This window comes from Eublepharis macularius, chromosome 4, assembly GCF_028583425.1.
Source record: "Eublepharis macularius isolate TG4126 chromosome 4, MPM_Emac_v1.0, whole genome shotgun sequence".
Classification (NCBI taxonomy): Eukaryota; Metazoa; Chordata; class Lepidosauria; order Squamata; family Eublepharidae; genus Eublepharis; species Eublepharis macularius.
Window position 1 is genome coordinate 154,996,549 of NC_072793.1, and position 15,054 is coordinate 155,011,602.

The 15,054-nt window shown below is 44.8% G+C and overlaps 1 protein-coding gene across 1 annotated transcript in view; it reads right to left on the bottom strand.

Moving 5' to 3' along the window:
• The window catches only part of LOC129327678 (zinc finger protein 208-like), a 40,241-nt gene extending 34,538 nt beyond the window's left edge, over positions 1–5,703 (bottom strand). Inside the window, exons 1-4 of the mRNA XM_054976431.1 lie at positions 5,450–5,703; positions 3,915–3,989; positions 2,257–2,371; positions 335–514 (exon numbers count right to left, since the gene is read on the bottom strand). Coding sequence (XP_054832406.1) covers positions 335–514; positions 2,257–2,371; positions 3,915–3,938 — 319 coding nt within the window. The 5' untranslated portion in view covers positions 3,939–3,989; positions 5,450–5,703. The remainder of the gene's footprint in view (positions 1–334; positions 515–2,256; positions 2,372–3,914; positions 3,990–5,449) is intronic.
• Positions 5,704–15,054: the final 9,351 nt, after the last annotated feature.

Consider the following 15,054-nt stretch of genomic DNA (forward strand, 5'->3'; position numbering starts at 1 on the left):
GATCCACATCTCTAGTCTCAGCAATACTACAAAATCAGGTGTCCCCAGACCACTCTCTAGGCACAACAGTCCTTAGGATTCTGAATTCTGAAAAAAGCATTTGGTATCAATAGCATTTCATGAGGCAGTGTGGAAGAATGGTGAGGGTGTCACACTAGGAGAGAGGAGACCCTGTCTTAAGACCCCACTGTGCCATGAAGCTCTTCTTGACTGTAAAGGTGGGAAGTCAACAGGGTGGTGGTGTAGAACCCGCTCCTGGTCCCCTCTGAACATTTTAAAAGGAAGGAATAGGGAGGATGGAAGGCTCTTGGCACTTGCTAGGCGAGCTCCTGACCTGGGTAAGAGAAGGCTGAGCAAGGGGAGCTCACAAAGACTTCCTGGGAGTCCCAGCTGTTGTCATCATCTGGATTGTTGCTGGTTCTTGGGGTCTCCACTTCCTCTGTGCAGTGGAGATAGAGACCCCAGGATGCTTCTTCCCCTTCTGGTTGGGGCATCCCTGTAGAACTTGGGGATCCTATGCATTTTTTAAAAAAACAGAGTCGTGTGTCAGACATAAAAACTTAAGACAGACAGCTGGGGGCATTCCTATTAGGTTGCTAGAAGTGAAATTCTTGAACCAACTCAAGTAGGGCCACAGTAAAAGTATGTGTTGAGTATTTTTCATTAATTAAAATCAGAGGCAGCCAGGTATTGTGGTCCTTCCAACCATATCATGATTCCAGTCGGACAGCCATATTCCTATGACTGGCTGGAAAACCAAAGGCTTTGTATCTGATGAAGGGAGCTTGACTCCTGAAAACTCATATCCTGGAGATCTTGTTGGTCTTTAAGTTGCTGCTGGACTTGAATCTTGCTCTTCTACTGTAGACCAACATGGCTACCCACCTGAAACAAAATCTTTGGGTTTGGGGTGTAAGAAGGACCAGAAAGCTGAAACAAAGGAGCTGATGGAAGGGCATCTCCAGGAGAGGAGCCTGTGGCTTAATTTGACTCAACATAGGAAACTTCATCCTGAACATGAAAAAGGGAGGACAAGACTGTGGTAGAACACCAGGCTTTGCAAACAGAAGATCCTAGGTTCAATCCCCAGCATCTCCAGTTAAAAGGCTAAGGTAATAAGTGATGGGAAAGATCCTGAAACCCTGGAGATCTGCTGCCAGTCAGAGTAGACAATATTGACCTTGAAAGACCACAGGCATGACTGGTATAAGGCAGCTTCATATGCTCAAAGAACTGGCAGAGAGATACGTCTTTCTCAATTCGATGAGTGCAGTTGCCTTGGTTAGTTCTAATAATGCAAGAGACCTTGGCCTAATAGCTACATAGTTGTACAACCCGGATCTCTGTCTGGCCTTCTCTTTTCCCCATCGTTTTGTGCTTCATCTCCTGTCTTGACTTTCTTTATATTGTAAACCTATGGATACGGTTATTTTTAACATATTTATTTCACAGTGCCTAGTGTAATAATGCACAGTGCATAATAATGATTATTAATAAAGAATAATTTATTTATTTTAATTATTTCTAACCCATTATCTCCATCAAAGATGGTGAGGCAGTTTATGGACAACTATTAAAAGAAAAACAGTATAAAAGAATTGCACATTAAAGCAGCAACAGCCAAACAAATAATGATGTTCACTGAAAAGAGCAGCAATGATAGTACAGTTCTTATGTACCTCAAAACAAGAGCAGCAATAAAATAAAATAATAATAATAAATATAAGAAATTAAAACTGACTGGCGCAAAAAGAAAAAAAATGAGCAGCAGTTTTGTGAATTCTTGTGAACCACCTACCATACAAATACTTTTTTGCCGTGAACACTACTTGCAACACTATTCTTGCAAGGTAGACTTTGCTTTGGTTAATTCCCTTATAGGCTGGGAGTGGTGTCCCTCCCCTCCTAAGCTTTGGGAAATGCTGAGGGACTGGTGGCAGATTTGCAGGGCATTTGTAGGACTTTCCTTCACTTGCCAGTTTTGTAATTTTGTGTAAACCGGTCTATAGGCCACTGCCAGCTCTTCCCCTCAGCTGGGTTGAGGTGCCAAGGGCCTGTAGTCGTGACATGGATAACCAAATATATCTTTAGCTGGAACTAGAAATTTAGCACCATCAATGCAAGCCCTATATATCTGAGGAGGCTGTTCAATATGAGAGGTATCACCCCAGAGGAAGCAGTTGCTAAGAAATTCTACGTGTCATTGTTAGCTGTCCAGGGGCTATGCAGAAACCAAAATGTAGATGGAATCTTTACCTGGGGATGCTGCAAAGTCCTTTTCATCATCACTTGTGCAGGACGTTTGCCCGGGATCATGCAAACCCAATGTTTTCTCCTTTTCTTTGTTGTCCTCCTCAGATGTGTCCAGCTTCTGAAACAACAATGGTCCCACAATGGCAACAATGGCAACAATCCTACCAGGCTGACTGCAGGCTGTAGAATAAACATCTGGGCACCCTGTGCCTCAGACCACAGTACTCCACGCTAAAAAGAATCCATGTAGGACACCAAGAACCACTTGACCCTATTTGCACAATTTCCTCAGGGACGGCATCATTTATGTAATCATTTTCATTGTTTTTTCCCAGTTTTGCTAGTCAAGGAGGTAGCCAGGTGCGGCTGCACAAGCCTGTAATCCCGGCTGCTGGGGAGACTGAGTCTGGCAGATCGCTTTTGCTCAGGAGTTCTGGACTGCAGCAGGCTATGCAGATCAGGTGTCCAATCCAAGTTTGGCATCAGTATGGTTAGTTGTGGGGAACCGAGGTTGCTAAAGGGAGGGTGGCCTGGGTTGGAGAGGGAGCAGGTCAAGCATGCTAGTCAAGGGTGCTGCAAAGAGCCATGCAAGGCAGTAAAATCTCTACCTCAAACCCTGGAAACCTTATTCAGCCACTTCCCTGGTTTCTGAGATGTCAGTGGATATCAGTTACACCTTTCAAAGAACAAACTCACAGAAATAAGAACTAGAAACTAACCTCTTTATTTTGATCTGAAAGTCCAGGTTTTCTGAAGTGGATTTCTGTCACCCATACCAAATAGCTAATTGGTACGTACATACAGCCTGCCTAAGCCCCAGGACATTTTACCAAGCTACCTTTCAAGGGCATCAATGAAGTCCTCAGAAAGAAGGCATGAAGTAGCCAGGTACATTCATCTAAAAGGAACAAATTTAATTGGATTTTACTGTCAGTGCCATAGCTTTTCAATTTCTGTGTGCTGCACTGGGAGCCATTTTTTGGTTGAAAAGCAGAATGAATGAATGAATGAATGAATGAATGAATGAATGAATGAATGAATGAATGAATGAATGAATGAATGATAGTGCTGTCCAGGATGTGATCTCAGAGCTGGAAAGGACATCTCTCATTCTGTGGTCATAGATCCAGAGGAGTTAGCCGTGTTAGTCTGTAGTAGCAAAATCAAAAAGAGTCCAGTAGCACCTTTAAGACTAACCAACTTTATTGTAGCATAAGCTTTCGAGAATCACAGTTCTCTTCGTCAGATGCATCTGACGAAGAGAACTGTGATTCTCGAAAGCTTATGCTACAATAAAGTTGGTTAGTCTTAAAGGTGCTACTGGACTCTTTTTGATCTCTCATTCTGTGCCTCTGATCCCAGTTACCACTGCTGTAAACAAACATCTTTTTAAGAATTTACTGATTTATCATACTTGCATAATTCCTTCTGCTTTAATGGACTGGGAAGTGAATCTAGTTAGTCATAGATATAATGCCTGCCTGGGCACTAAAGCTGAATTGCAGGTAAAGCTGCCAAATCTGAATTCGGAGAGCCTGCCAAGGAATTTTAAGGAGGCTGTGCCTCCTGCCCAGTTCTTCCAACAATCCCTCTTCCCCCATGTAGAAGCAAATAAGACCTCCCCCACCATGCAAATAAAATTTGGAAGATCTCCTACCTACCTGAGCCGGCTCTGCTGTAGCCATTCCCTTACTCTAAGCAGGATGCTGGGGCTTGGGGAACTGATGTCAGGCAGCCTATTTCAAAAGGAAAAGCAACAGGGAAATGGCTTTCAAAGGGAGTCCAACCCACCATATGACTTCCCTTAGAAGCAGAACTGCTATGCAGGTTTCCTTTTTAGGAACTCTTTAAAACTTAATTATTTATACTCTGCTTTTCTCTGCAATGAGAACTCTGAAGCAACTTTCATCATTCTACCCGCCTTCATTTTATTCTCACAACAACAACCCTGTGAAGTAGGCTAAGCTGAGATAGTGGCTGGCCTGAGGTCACCCAGTGATCTTCCATGGCAGGGTAGGGCTTGAACGTGGTTCTTCCAGATCTTCATCTGACACTCTAACCACTACATTATACTGGCTCAAAACATCTCTCTCAAATTATTGACATGGTGTTGTAGTGGTTAGATTGGTGGACTTGGACTGGGGAGACCTGGGTTCAAATTTCTGCCTGTGCCATTGAATTGAATGGGTGATCTTGGGCTAGTTATTCCTTCTCAGTCTAACCTTTTCCACAGCTTTGTTCTAAGCCAGAATGTCTATTCCATATAAGCGCCTTTGTTGAAGGGGAGGTTATAATTGTGGGGAAATGAATGAATGAGTCCTAGGAACACGGGCCAGTGGCTTTGTATGTAGAAATTCCCAGGTTTAATCCCTGACATCTTAGATGGGAATTAGATGGGAGATTTTTCTTTGTGCAAGGCCCTAGAGGACTGCTGCCAATCAGACTAGACAATAGACGGACCAGTTATACGAGTCAGTATAAAGCAGCATCATATATATGTAGGCTGGTAATCCAAGTCTCCAAATACCAGAAAATAACACTGTCAGGGATTGCCCCCAAAGCAGTTTTCAGCACAGCAGATTTACAAACAGAAGGTAAGTGGCTTTTCCTGTCTCTAACTAATAGGTTATGCAATGCAATTACAAATAAACAGCCCTTGCGTTTTTCACAGAATGCTTTGTTGAATAGAAAAATGATGAAGAGTTTTATGAAGGCTGGCATATTTCACAATTCTATAGCAGTCCAAAAACACATGTCTCATCCCATCTATTTTATACACTTCCTAGACCAACACAGCAGACACTCTCTGCTAAGCAAAGGTAAACTATTCAGACAAAACCAAACTACACCTCATTTCACCACGTGTCTTATATTTTTGTGTAGGAATCAATTTAGAAACCTGCGCCGAGATTGTCGTCTGTGGTTATAGCCCATGCAGACTTCCCTCCTCTATATGCACACAAACCCACGTGTGCATTCTTCCGATACAAAGGCAACCTGCTAATGCATGCACAGAAGGGTTTTCATACTGTAGCATGAAGTTGCCCGTACAGTTAACGTCTTCTAAGCGGCGAACCCCCCAGATCCCTCCGGCTTGTTACCTGATCTAGCATCCTCAGACAATGGAGAAGTAGGGAAAGAGCTGAAAGAACAGCAGTCTGCGCAAAGGAGCTTCCTCGCCCAGCCCCACAATTACCTGGAGCCTCTGGCTGCTCAGAGGGGATTAATAACTGCGACTCTCCGGGGCCACCGGGTGGGGGGCTGTGTCCAGTGACACGCAGCCTCCGCTCCTGTCGTGCATGGGAGATTCCCCTCTCCCCATCCGTGGCAGAGATCGGTTTTGGAAGCAGCTGTGCCACTGGCTGCCCAGTCCGGGCTGCAAGATCACAAAGAGGCTTTCCTTGCCAACAACTCAAAAGTCAGGAGCCTCGCGATTTCCGATCTGTTGGCTCTTGGTGATCCCTCCTTCCTGCCGCCCTCCCCACCGTTACATCCAGCCTCGAATCGCTCTCAGTTTCCCCAGCCCCTTCCTGTGCCAGCAGAAAAGCAAACCCCGCTACAACACTCGCCACGGCGAAGAGAAACCCGAATAGGAGGCGATACAAAAACCCTCCGAAGAATCCAGCCGGGTAGCACCTTACTCTCAGCACATTTCAATCGTCGCTATCTGAGGGAGGCGTTTTCCATTTTCATACACGCAGTTCAACGTCGGGATGGTTACACAGCAACAGTGTAGAGTCTCTCTAGTCTCTGTCCGGTGTTGGTCAAGTGTAGGGAGATGCAATGTTAGCCTGAAGCTTAGTTTTAAAAGACGGAGCTGGCAGAGAGAGATCCTCAGAGGGTTTGTTAATTTCATCTTCCCCTCCCGGAAGGCTCTGTCAATTTCTTCTCTCCAGTCTAAAATTGTGTAGGGATCACAACCAGAGGGCAGCGAGGAATGGAAATGGGCTCAGAGCTGCCTAGAACCGGGCATGGACCTGGAGAGGTTATAATGGGCTGAAGCTTCCCTTCTGGCATTTCACAGCCCCTTTACACAGCACCAGTGTTTAGCACAGCCTTTGTTCTGTCGCCTGCTGTGTCTTTTTAAACTATCCTTCCCAGCAAACGTTGCTTCTCCTGACAGGTGTTCTTCACTTGTCAGACGTCTGGTTCAGACTCTCATAAGGTTCTTGTGGCACCTTAAAATGTGTAAGTTGTCTTGAACCTACTTTGTCACATGCCTTATACATCTGAAGTGGGCTAATGATATCTTATTTAATAAAAAATTCTAGTACTTAGGTGCAATAAGATGGTGATTGTTGTTATTGAGAAAAGGGTCCTCACTGCCCGGGCACATGAGGGCTAAATCATGCATGACATTTTCCTATTTAGAATACACTTTTATAGAAGAAAATCTCATTCCCCCCATTGGCACATGTGATGCAGTTGGCTGTGTACATCCTGTTACGCATAATGCATGGATAAGTGCATGAAAATGAACAATCACACATGACAATTGACCTGCAAGTTGTACATTAATTCCTCACTTGAATGTACTTGCCATGAGAAAAAATGTGGCTTCAAAAAGAAGAAAGAAATCATACTTATGATATATCTTTTGTTAGATATTATAGCCCTGGAAAAAGTGCAGAAAAGGGCAACTAGAATGATTAAAGGGATGGAACACTTCCCCTATGAAGAAAGGTTAAAGCGCTTGGGGCTCTTTAGCTTGGAGAAATGACGACAGAGGGGGTGACATGATAGAGGTTTACAAGATTATGCATGGGGTAGAGAAGGTAGAGAAAGAAGTATTTTTCTCCCTTTCTCACAATACTAGAACTCGTGGGCACTCAATAAAATTGCTGAGCAGTCGAGTTAGAACGGATAAAAGGAAGTAGTTCTTCACCCAAAGAGTGATTAACACATGGAATTCACTGCCAGAGTAGGTGGTGGCAGCTTCAAGCATAGACAGCTTCAAGAGGGGATTGGATAAACATATGGAGCAGAGGTATAAGCCACAAGGTATAGATGGAACTCTCTGTCTAGGACAGTGATGCTCTGTATTCTTGGTGTGTGTGTGTGTGTGGGGGGGAAATCAGTGGGAGGGCTTCTAGTGTCCCTTCCCCACTGGCAGACCTCCTGATGACACCTGGGTTTTTTGGCCACTGTGTGACACAGTGTGTTGGACTGGATGGGCCATTGGCCTGATCCATCACGGCTTCTCTTATGTTCTTAGATGTAGAAAAAGGTGCAAAGAAGGGCACACAAAATTATTTCCCTATGAGAAAATACTTCGAGAGTTTTCAGCTCTGGGAAAAAACAGCTAAAGGGTAATTAGATAAAGATCTGTAAGATTATACATGGGGTGGAAACAGTTGGGTAGAGAGAAATTTTTCTCCATCTTCCATAATACTAGAATATGCAGGTGCCTAGCTATGTTGAAGGGCAATAGATTCAGGCCAGGGAGTGGGATGGAGAAGTTATTTAAGGCCACGAAAATCAGGAGGAAAAAAATGCCCTGTCCCTTTAACAGTGGCTTAATAGCATATTATTTAGCAGGTGACATTTATTTCCTCCATACCATGAAAAACTTCACCTGCCCAGTTCTACACATTAAGCCTTTATTAAAGGGGCAAGACATCTTTTCTCCTGGTTGTTGGCAATCCTATTCTTCACTCACGGAGTGATGAACTTCTGAAATTTAGGTAGTGGCCATGATTCAGTGGTACAGCATCTGCTTGGAATGCAGACGATCCCATGTTCAGTCCCTGGCATCTTTAGTTAAAAGGATCAGGGGATGATATAAAGGATTCTACCTAAGAACTATCACTGGTCATACTAAACAGTACTGACCTTGATGGATTGATAGTCTGATTCAGTATAAGGCAGCTTCATGTGAGTTCATGCATTCACTTAGGGTTTCCAACAACCTCTTTGGGTCTCCATTGAGGAAAAACATGGGATATAAAATAAGTAGATAAACAAACAGCATGGAGAGAAAATGTCTTTCCCTTTTAATAGAGGCTTGCTGGGTGACCTTTGGCCTGTGACTGTCTCAGCCTAGTGTTGTTGTGAGGATAAGAATTGAGGAAAGGGAGAATGATGTTGTAAGCTACTTTGGGTCCCAATGGGGGAGAAAAAAAATAGAGCATCGATACATAATTTGTATATTTTATAATTTGTATATAAATATAAGATCTGACAGTGCTCTGGAAGAACTGAAAGATAGGCACTTTCCAACTTGAAACAGGTCATCAGACATCAGCTTGCTCCTCATTGCTAGCAGAAAAAGCTCCTCTTGCTCTTTTCATGGGAATGAAGATCCTAGCTGCTATTTCTACTTAGAGGCTCCCAAACTGGCCTACCTGCTGGGAAGCTCCCTAGAGAGTAATGCAAGGATCATGACTCTAGTAGACCTCCAATGGTAAGTGTTGGTGGGCAATGCTGTATGGAGGCTGTGATCATTTCCTTTCTTGGGAGGGGGATTGGATAACAATAAATTCTGTTGATGGAAACATGAGAATTGAAGACATATTAGTCACACGGAGGAGAATTGAAGACATATTAGTCACATGGTCCCCCTTCCCCCAGTTTTTATTTGATGATTTATAAATCTGTCGACCAGAATGGGTTGTTCGGTGCAGTTTTGAACTTGTTTCTATACAAGACCAACATTTTCTCTTCTCAGCCTTACTTTGCACTTGTATACAGTGAACAATTTGCCAGGATCTAGATTAATGAAATGCATATGATGAATTGAATCTCTAATAGTAATCAACAAAGGGATGGCAGCTATCATAAAGGGAATCTCTTTGAGGCAAAGATAATTGTTTCACTATCAAAGGCAATGCACTCAAGGTGCCTTTTCGCACAACTCTATTAAACGCACACCACAAATTGGCAAGTTGCTACTGAATCCTGTATGTTATGTCTCTCATATACTGAAAGACAATCCAGTGCCAATCACACTATCCTAGTATAACTGACATTTTACCACAAGGGAGGTGATAAATGAGAATCTGCTCTGAGACCAGTAAGTGTTGTTTCACACATTCATAATAATCTGGAGTGAGGAAAATTTGCCAATGATGCCAAGTTATTCAGGATGAAAACATTCCATAAAGATCCAAAATAATCTCTCCAGACTGACAACAGAATGGTAGATGAGCTTCAGAGCAAGGGAGAACAATACAGAAATATTCCTAAATTTGAATACCGGTGTGTGTGTCCTAAACTGGCTGTATCGCTGAAGAGAGAGATGTTGGAAATCTTGTCCTCCAGCAATCAACTTTCAGAAAGTCACTGCCTCTGAACATGGAGATTTCATTTAATTATCATGGGTGGTAACTGTCAATGGAATTCTGCTTCATAAATCTAGATCCGGAGGAGTTAGCCGTGTTAGTCTGTAGTCGCAAGATAGCGAAGAGTCCAGTAGCACCTTTAAGGCTAACCAACTTTATTGTTGTATATGCTTTTGAGAACGACAGATGTGTCTGATGAAGAGAAATGTGGTTCTTGAAAGCTTATGCCACAATAAAGTTGGTTAGTCTTAAAGGTGCTACTGGGCTCTTCACTATTTTGCTTCATGGATAAATCTAATCACCTTTTTGAATCTAACTGTATTAGTGGCTACCACTGCATCCTGTGACAGTGAATTTTACATGTTAATCCCTCTTTCACTAAAGAAATCCATTTGACCATTTTGAATCTCTTTCCCCTCAACTTCATTGGATGCCTGTGAGTTTATGAGGCTCTATCATGCCCTACTCCTGTTGTCCTTTTTGTAAAAAGAAAAAAAACACAACCTCCCTAAACTTTCCTCCCAGAAAAGATGCTACAACTACCTCGTCATTATAGTTGCTTTTTCTCTGTTGTTTTCCAGATCGAAAATGAGATTTGTCTGAAGTTGGATTTGCAACCACATCATCAATGAGAGACCAGATCACCACTTGGCCATTCTGGTCTTCCAGTGACCCCTTGTTCATTCCAACCTGTTGATAGTTTGGGGGCTCTTTTTTGCACCTTTTCCAGTGCTGCAATATTCTTTCTGAGATATGGCAACCAGAACTATACACAATATTCCAAATGTAGCTACAGCATAGAACTATACAAGGCTATTGTGATACTGGCTGTCTTGCTTTCAGTCTCTTTCCCAATAATCTCTAGTATAGAATTTGTCTGTTTCCGCACTGTATTCTAAAAACCTGTTTACAGAACTGTTTAAAGTTCTGGATAGGGCAGCTAAAAGATAAGTTAGGCTTGGAACTAAGTTAAGTTAGTTGGAACTATGTATAAGATAAGTTAGTTGGAACTTTTGTAGCTATCCCCTTAATAGCAGTTTGCTGTATAGCAATTAGCAGGTGTACAGGTTTAACTCCATGCCATGAAAAGCTTTATCTGTTGATTTCTGTAGAGCCAGTTTCTGTTAAAGGCACAGCAGCAGACCTAGACAGGGTTTCTTTTTCCAGGCCAATTTGTTCTCCGAACTACTGGACTTAGTGAAGGTCCCTAAGATGGCTCAAAAACATCACTGGGCAACTTCATGAAGAATGGGTCTCTTTATCAAGAGCTACCCTTAATGTTCAGAGATAATTCCAGATGGGTGGTAGTGTTAGTAACAGCAAAATGAAATGGGAGCTTATGGAACTCACTATCACTAGATGCGGTGGTGACAACCACTGGCTTTAAAAAGAGATTTGACAGATTTATGGCGGAGAGATCTATCGTTGATTACTAGTAGGATAGCAGAGGGAACTTCGGGTTTTGATGAAGAATGCCTCTGGTTGTTAGATGACGGGGGGAAGCTGTCAGCGGCAGGCATGAGCTGTTGTCCGTAGCTTTTCCTTAGTAGCTTCCCTGTGGCACCTGACTGGGAATTGGGTTTGCTTCATGGTGGCTCCATCTTGGAGCGCTGGTCTGATCTAGTGAGAACACTCTCATGTTCTTATTGCACCCTTATGAGTCCACGCATCTTCCTTTGGATTCAGACAATATTTTAAATGACACGTAAAACCCACTCAATGAGGTTCACTCCGAGGCAAATGTACGCAGGGGGTGCAGTCGTTCTGTTTTACTCATAAGTAAGGCCCAAGTTTGGTGAAGCGGACTCTCTGTTAAGAGGGCTAACTTCAGATTTTGGGAGGGAGTCAGGCCCACTGGTCTTACTCCCAAGTAAACCTGTCCCGAGCCCGCCTATCCGTTTGGAATAAGAACCTAGAACACCGTGGAGGTTCTTTTACAGCCAGAGCCAAGCCTTGAGATTTCCAAGGAATTGCAGTTAGGGGAAACGGTCTCGCTTCAAAAGCAGGCCGCCCTTTCTCAAGAGTTCTTTTTAAATGTTCCCCCTCAGCGCCGGTTGGCTTTTACGGGTTAAAAGGGGAGGGGAAGGCGCGGCCCCCGCTGCTCCGGCGGCCGCCTTCATAAGCCGGCCCGCGCCCGCTAGAGGGCCCCTCTTCCTGCGAAAACAAGGAAGGGCGCTCCTTTCCCGGCCGCCCCGATCAGCTAGGCGGAGTTTCCTGAGTCAGCCGCCGCTGCACATCCGGATTAAGCTTAAGTGGCTGCTGCTCCCCGCAATAGCGGCGACCCCCTGCGCGAAAACTTGCTGGAGCCCCGCGGCGGCCCGCTCGCTTGCAGGGGCTCGAAGGCGAGTCTGCGGGAAAGAGGGCGGGGCGGCGGCCCGGAGGCACGCGTTGGCCTGGCTCTCCCCTCCTTTTTTTTGTTGCTGCTGTGAATGGGAGGGGGACATCTCGGGGCAGAGGGGAGAAGGGGAGGGGTCCTCTGCTGCGGGAGGGGCCGAGGCCTTGTCCGAAGGGGGAGGGTGCAGCGGGCGGGGAGGGGGCCTTTTTTGCGACCCCAGTTGCTCGTGCAAACGAGTAGCGTTTTTTAATCTCTGCACCGGTAACGTTAGGGGCGAAGGAGCCTCCCGACTCTCGAAGTAAACAATTTACGGTGGTCATCCCTTAATTGCAGAGAGACGGATGCAGTTGTCTGGAGACGCGGGCTCGTTCTCTTCTTGTGGTTTGCTCGATCGGGAATAGAAAAATTCGGGTCCGGTAACACTTTACGCCCGGCTAGATTCCCAGGGTATGAGCTTTCGAGAGTCAAAGCTCTGCTTCTAAATGTAACTGAAGAAGGGAGTTTTGACTCTTGAAAGCTCATCCCCTGGGAATCTAGTTGGTCTTTAAGGGGCTGCTGGACCCGAATTTTGCTCCTCGACTGCAGACCAACACGGCTACCCACCTGAAACTCTCTGGAACGGGAACCAAGCTGTAGTAGTTAGCCAGGTCCTCTTTTGTTCCATTCTGCTTCCTGCCTGGCTGTCTAATCGTTATAGTTCCTTTCCCCCAAATTAGGAGCGATGTGGGGTTATTTTTCACCTGAAATACTGGTGGATTTGTGCCATGGTACATATGCACAACTCAGTAAACTAAGCACGCTGTGCCAAACAAATGCGGATGAGAAGTCTTGCAAGGTAGCTAAAATAAATGAGAAGAAACTAGTAAGGTATTGGTGGTGCATGGAGGCAAGAATATGAATTTCTTTTGAAAAGTGTAGAGTAAGGAAGGAAGTTTTGGAAGCTGATCGAGTAGGAAAGGGAACTGGTTCTCTTGTAGGTGATGGTAGATTTCAAGCACAGTTTAAGGAATAATAAAACACTATAGTTTTATTGTTCCAGAGGAACAACTCTGTGTTGCTCACTGGCAACAAAGCAGAGCCAGTGTGGTGTAGTGGTTAGAGAGTCAGATCAGGGAGACCGCTTCCATGGAAGTTTGCTGGGTGACCTTGGGCTGGTCATATCTTTTCAGTCTAGCCTACCTCATAGGGTTGTTGTGAGGCTAAAATGGAGGAAAGAATGATGTGAAATGCTTTGGGTCCTCGTTGGAGAGAAAAGTGGAGTATAAATGAAATAAATAAAACCAGGAATTGGGTGGGACCTTAGAGACCAACTGTGATACCTTCTGACTTACATTTTTGTGGGCCTTCCCACTTCCAGTGTTTGGTGAAATGGGCTCTAGTCCGCAGGTGCTGTAGAAAATATGTTAGCTTCCAACATGTCACAGACACCTTGGTTGTATTTTAAATTATATTTTTTACAGTATAGAGTAGCATCACCATTTAGATTCTTCTGGTGCAGTTGCTGAAATGCCCTGGAGAAGAGAGGACTGCATGAGGCACTTGATCGGTTGCAGAAAGGTGAGGACATAAGACTAGCCATGCTGGATCCATGCTGGTTGATTGAGTCCTGCCTTCCCACAATGGCCAGCCTGGTACCATGGAAGGATGTTGGCGAACTAGAGGGCATGCAGATTGTGGTAACCAGGATGGTGAATGATCTGGGGAGCTAGCCTGCTGAGGAAGGGTTGTAGGCAGGGCTTTTTTTCAGCAGGAACGCAGTGGAACAGAGTTCTGGAACCTTTTGAAAATGGTCACATGGCTGGTGGCCCCGCCCCCTGATCTCCAGACAGAGGGGAGTTTAGATTGCCGTCCGCGCTGCTCAGCGGCGCAGAGAGCAATCTAAATTCCCCTCTTTCTGGAGATCAGGGGCGGGGCCACCAGCCATGTGACCATTTTCTCCGAGGGCAACCCACTGGGTTCCACCACCTCTTTTCCCAGAAAAAAAGCCCTGGTTGTAGGAGCAGGGCATGTTTAGCCTGGAGAAGGAAAAGAGTAAAGCGAGACGTGATCAAACGCTTGAAGGGCTGTCATATGTAAGAAGTTCACTCTTGCTCTGGACTAGAATGAATAGGTAGAAATTACAAGAAATTCAGATTTGGGCTAAATATTAGGAGGAACTTACTGCTACTAAGAGCTGTTTGACAGTGGAACAGGCCAGGCATCCTTTGGGCATGGTAGTCCCTCCTTCACTGGAGGACTCCAAATCAGTGTGTATACCTGCACTGAGCAGGGGGTTGAACTAAATGATTTCCAAGGTACTTTCTATCTATAATTCTGTGGTTTTTATAAGCAGGGGCACAGAGTCCAAAATGCACTCCCCAACTGCTGCTGGGTGAATAATAATAAGTAAGCCCTTCTGTTTTTTTTTTTTAGGGAGTTGGGTTGTTATTAAAAGCACAAGCTTGGAAAGAGAGAGAGAAACATTGCCCACTCAGTGGCAAAGTGATCCTCTGTTTTCAGTGCCCTGAGGGCTGACTGAAGTTATTTTGGTGCCCTAATCAGGAATTGCTGCCTCACATGGGAGTAAGCTGGCAGGGCCTTGGCCCAGGCTGGACCAGGGTGGTGGCAGTCCAGGACTGGGAGAGGACAGGGTTTGAGCACCGCCACTCATACCAGCAGTGGCTGGCAGGAAGATGAAGCTTATAATTTCATCTAGAACTCCCCTTGTACCCTGGCAGCAGTGGCATGGATCTGAGAAGAGATTATGGATGCAAGCCTGCCTTTTGCTACCTCCTGTGTCTATGCTCTCTTCTAAGTGAGGCTCCCTAGGCAGCTGCTCGGGCTGCCTTAGTGGTGAACCAGACCTGTGACTCATTGCTTGTCCATCAGGAGAGATTGTATAAGGAACCGATGCTCGGAGTAGGAATTATCACTGGAAGGGCTGGGTTAGGTGGTAGGAGATAGGTATTCACCCGTTTAACCCCTCTAGTTTTGGAAATTGCATTGTTCTTCTTTTGTATCCCTTACATCAAAAGCAGTATGATAGTAGTATGCAATTAGTTTTGTGGGATTAAGCCCATTGAAGGCTGGAATCAATCCATTATACACAGCAGTGAACAAGTCGCTGAGGCCAGTCTAGTTGAATTAAGCTCTGCGTTTGGACTCGAGAAATTCAGGCACGAAGCCCTGAAGCTCGCAGGAAGGGTC